Below are 3251 nucleotides of genomic sequence, written 5' to 3' on the forward strand. Positions count from 1 at the left end.
CCCCGCTCCCCTCTAGCCTCCATGCTGAGCAAACAGTGAGGGCAGCACCCCCAAGCTCCCCCCACCCCTCCCAGGAGCCGGGAAGTCCTTTGGATTACCTTGCCACCCGGTGGCGGCAGCCTCTGCCTTCCAGATTATGACATAACAATTGCACAACTCACAGATATTTTCGAAAGAAACTGTCAGTTTCCTCTCCTGACCACTGCCAGGGGCTGTGTCCTCCATCCCACCCAGGGCCTCCAACAGCCTCAGGACTCTAGAAGCCAAATATAGTTGGAGTTATAAGGAAATGAAAACACCAGACTGGAAAGTGACCCAGTTTTATTGTGGTGCTGGAGGTCAGATGGGGTATTGCTCCACTCCGCAGGGGTGAGGGCTGTACATTCTGCCCCTCCCCAGGGCGGGAGGCCCAGCGACCTCAGGGCCCAGGCAGCGGGCTGGGGGCCTGGCGGGTGGGCGGCTCCAGGCACCCAGTGACCACAGTGGTTTGCACAAGGAAAGGGGGAATCAGGCAGAGGCCTGGGATGGCTCAGATTGGGGGTTGGGGCGGGGGAGGGTCTGAGAGGAGAGGACACAGAATCTAAGAACTGGGAGTCCGGAAGGGGGCGTCCAGTCCCCTTCACTTTACCGCTGAGGCTCCGGGGCAGAGATGAACCCAAACTGTCATTCTGCAGGAGGCAGGGCCTGGAGTGAGGCCAGGCGTCCCAGCCCGGCGTCGGCTCGGTGCACTAAGTGCTGCCTCCACCCTCACGGAGGGTGCGTGCGGGGTCCAGGCGCTGGGTGCGGAGTCCGGCAGGCAGGCCGGCCTCCTTCTCTCGGGCACGCCAGCAGGCGCCCGGCCTCGCTCAGCAGCTCACCGAGCCGGCGGGCTGCGCCGACCCCAAGTCCGAGAAGCAGTCAAACTCGCTCTGGCCCAGGAAGAGCTCGGGCAGATCGCGCACGCGGTGCAGCCCGAGCTCGAGCTCCAGCGACGTCAGCGCCTCCTCGTCGATCAGTTCGGCGTCCATGCCTCCCAGGGCGTGCGCGGGCGGCGGCAGTGGCGGGGCCGGGGCGCCGGGCACCGGCTGCGGGCCCGGAGGTCCTCCCGGGGCGCCGGGGGGCGCGGTGGCGCGGCCCGGGTACAGCGTCGCCACGGGCTGCAGGTGCGCGCTGCCAGCGGCCGGCGGTGGCACGGCCGGAAAGGGCTGGAAGGCAGGCGGCGGCCCGAAGGCCCCGTACGCCAGGGCCCCCGGTGGAGGCGGCGGCGGGCCCCGCGGCCGCAACCCGCTGTCCAGGCCCGGGCCCGAGTAGGGCTGCAGCGTCCGAAGCGCGTGAGGGCCATGGGCGGGCGCGGCAGGCGGCGGCCTCGGCACCCGGCTGTAGCCCTCGGCGAGCATCAGGTGGTCGGCCATGACGGCGGGACGACTGCCGGCAGCGGCGGCGGCGGGCCGATGGTCAGCGCGGGCGTCCCCGGGTCCCGGCCAGCTGTTTCTCTGCAGCGAGGGATCCGAGCCCCTTGCCTTCTCCGCACCTCAGCCGGGCAAAGGAAAACCGAACCCGACCCGTGCTCCTGCGCAGCCCTGGACACACCGAACTCAGAGCTCTTGTGCACCCCAGCTCAGGTCTGAAATGACCCTGCACACCTACACAGTCGGGCTGCTAGACCTCTGCGTCGTGCCCCCGGACTCGGCGCCCTCTTATACCCAGAGGCGGGGCTGCCCCGGTCCCGGGCGCTCATTGGCTGGATGAGACGCTCCTGGGAGGGTCGCGCCGCACCTCCAGGAGGCCTCAGCCCCGCCTCTGTCAGAGCTCCGCCCTTTGGCCCTCAGGCCGCGCCTCCGGCTTTGAGTTCTGTCTGGGAGCGGGGTGTTTGGCACTTTTCAAATGGTCTGGTCTTGGCTGCCCTACGCTTAGTCTCGGGGCTGGCTGGGGCCAAGCTTGCACGTACCAGAAAGTGGAGTAGGAGGGCCAGAGGTTTAGGCCCCCAGAACTGCAGGATCACAAGCCCAACCTCTTAACCTCTTAATTTTCCAGATTAAGAAAACTGGCAAGGCTCAGCGGCAGAAGGGGTTTCCTGGGAATACACAGTAAAGCCTTGACAGAAGCGAGACTCGAACCCAGGCCTTTTGATTGCTACCTCTACACAGGGCACAGGCACCTTGGTGGTGCAGGGTCCCACGGAAGATCAGCTGCCCGTCCCCATAATCCCAGGAGAGCCAGTTGCTCCTCCTCCGGCTCTCACTCACTTGTCTGTGGAAGCATGTACTGAGTTGTCATTAAACTAATTTATGGGCTTGTTTCCTGAAGGACTTGTTCATCTTCATGTCCTCAGCACGTAGCCCAGAGCCTGGCCCAGAGCAGGTTTTCAGTAAAAGTTGGATGAATGAACAGATGATGGAATGAATTGCAACTCATTCCCCTGAGCTTCAGTTTTTTCATCTGTAAAACGGGACAACGACAGCACCAATCCCACTGGCTTGTGGTGAGGGTTAAATGAGGTGATGCGTGCACAGTGTCCAGCACAATGCCTGGTGCTCAAAAATGTACCTCAAATGAATGAAAGGCTGGATTTAGTTCTGTCCCTAGAGCTCTTCTGAGTGGGGATGTTGCACCTTCCCTTGATAAGAATAGTTATAACTTGGGCATTAGAATGCTATATATTCTACAAGCATCTTACTGGAGGCAGGGCATGGATTATCAGCCCCATTTTGCAGATAAGGAGACTGAAGCACATAAAGGGAAAGTGAGTGTCTTGAGGTCATACACAACCAGAGTTAGCATGTGAATGCCTGTGTCCTTAGAGCAGCTGGAGTCTTTCCTGGTGGCCAGGAGACAACTTCCTGAACCGTGCCCTCCATGTGTTTGCCACTCTGCCCCTCCCTTCTCTGGCTCTCCTCCCCTGGTAGTGTTCTTGGGATTTCCTGGAACTTGGGTTTATCCAGTTTGTGCAGAAGGGAGAACCCTAGAGTGAGAGGCCAGGGGCCCAAGTTCTAATTGTATCTCTACCACCCACAGGCAGTATGACCGTTGGGTGTCACGAGGGGATGTCACTTGGTTCCCCAGGGCCTCAGCTTTCTACTCAGTGAAAGGGAGATTGTAGTCCCTGCCGGGTCACCTGAGAGCTTGTGAGAAGGTCACAAGTGACCATGGGTGTGATTACATTTTTTGCAAAGTATAAAAGCTGCACATGGGAACTGAGTCTCCTGAGTCCTTCTCCAATAAAGATTTCACACAGAAATTCCTAAACCTGGCTGCACCTCAGACTCACCTGG

At 60.6% G+C, this 3251-nt stretch overlaps 1 protein-coding gene across 1 annotated transcript; it reads right to left on the reverse strand.

Moving 5' to 3' along the window:
* Positions 1-304: 304 nt before the first annotated feature.
* On the reverse strand, positions 305-1654 carry CITED4 (Cbp/p300 interacting transactivator with Glu/Asp rich carboxy-terminal domain 4). The gene has a single exon (XM_059897589.1). The coding sequence runs from the start codon at positions 1389-1391 to the stop codon at positions 846-848; it is 546 nt and encodes a 181-aa protein (XP_059753572.1). The 5' UTR covers positions 1392-1654; the 3' UTR covers positions 305-845.
* Positions 1655-3251: the final 1597 nt, after the last annotated feature.

The sequence above is a fragment of the Balaenoptera ricei genome, chromosome 1, assembly GCF_028023285.1.
Source record: "Balaenoptera ricei isolate mBalRic1 chromosome 1, mBalRic1.hap2, whole genome shotgun sequence".
NCBI lineage: Eukaryota > Metazoa > Chordata > Mammalia > Artiodactyla > Balaenopteridae > Balaenoptera > Balaenoptera ricei.

Coding starts and splice junctions, on each gene's coding strand:
- CITED4 (XM_059897589.1), bottom strand. CDS start 1,391: ATGGCCGACCACCTGATGCTCGCCGAGGGCTACAGCCGGGTGCCGAGG.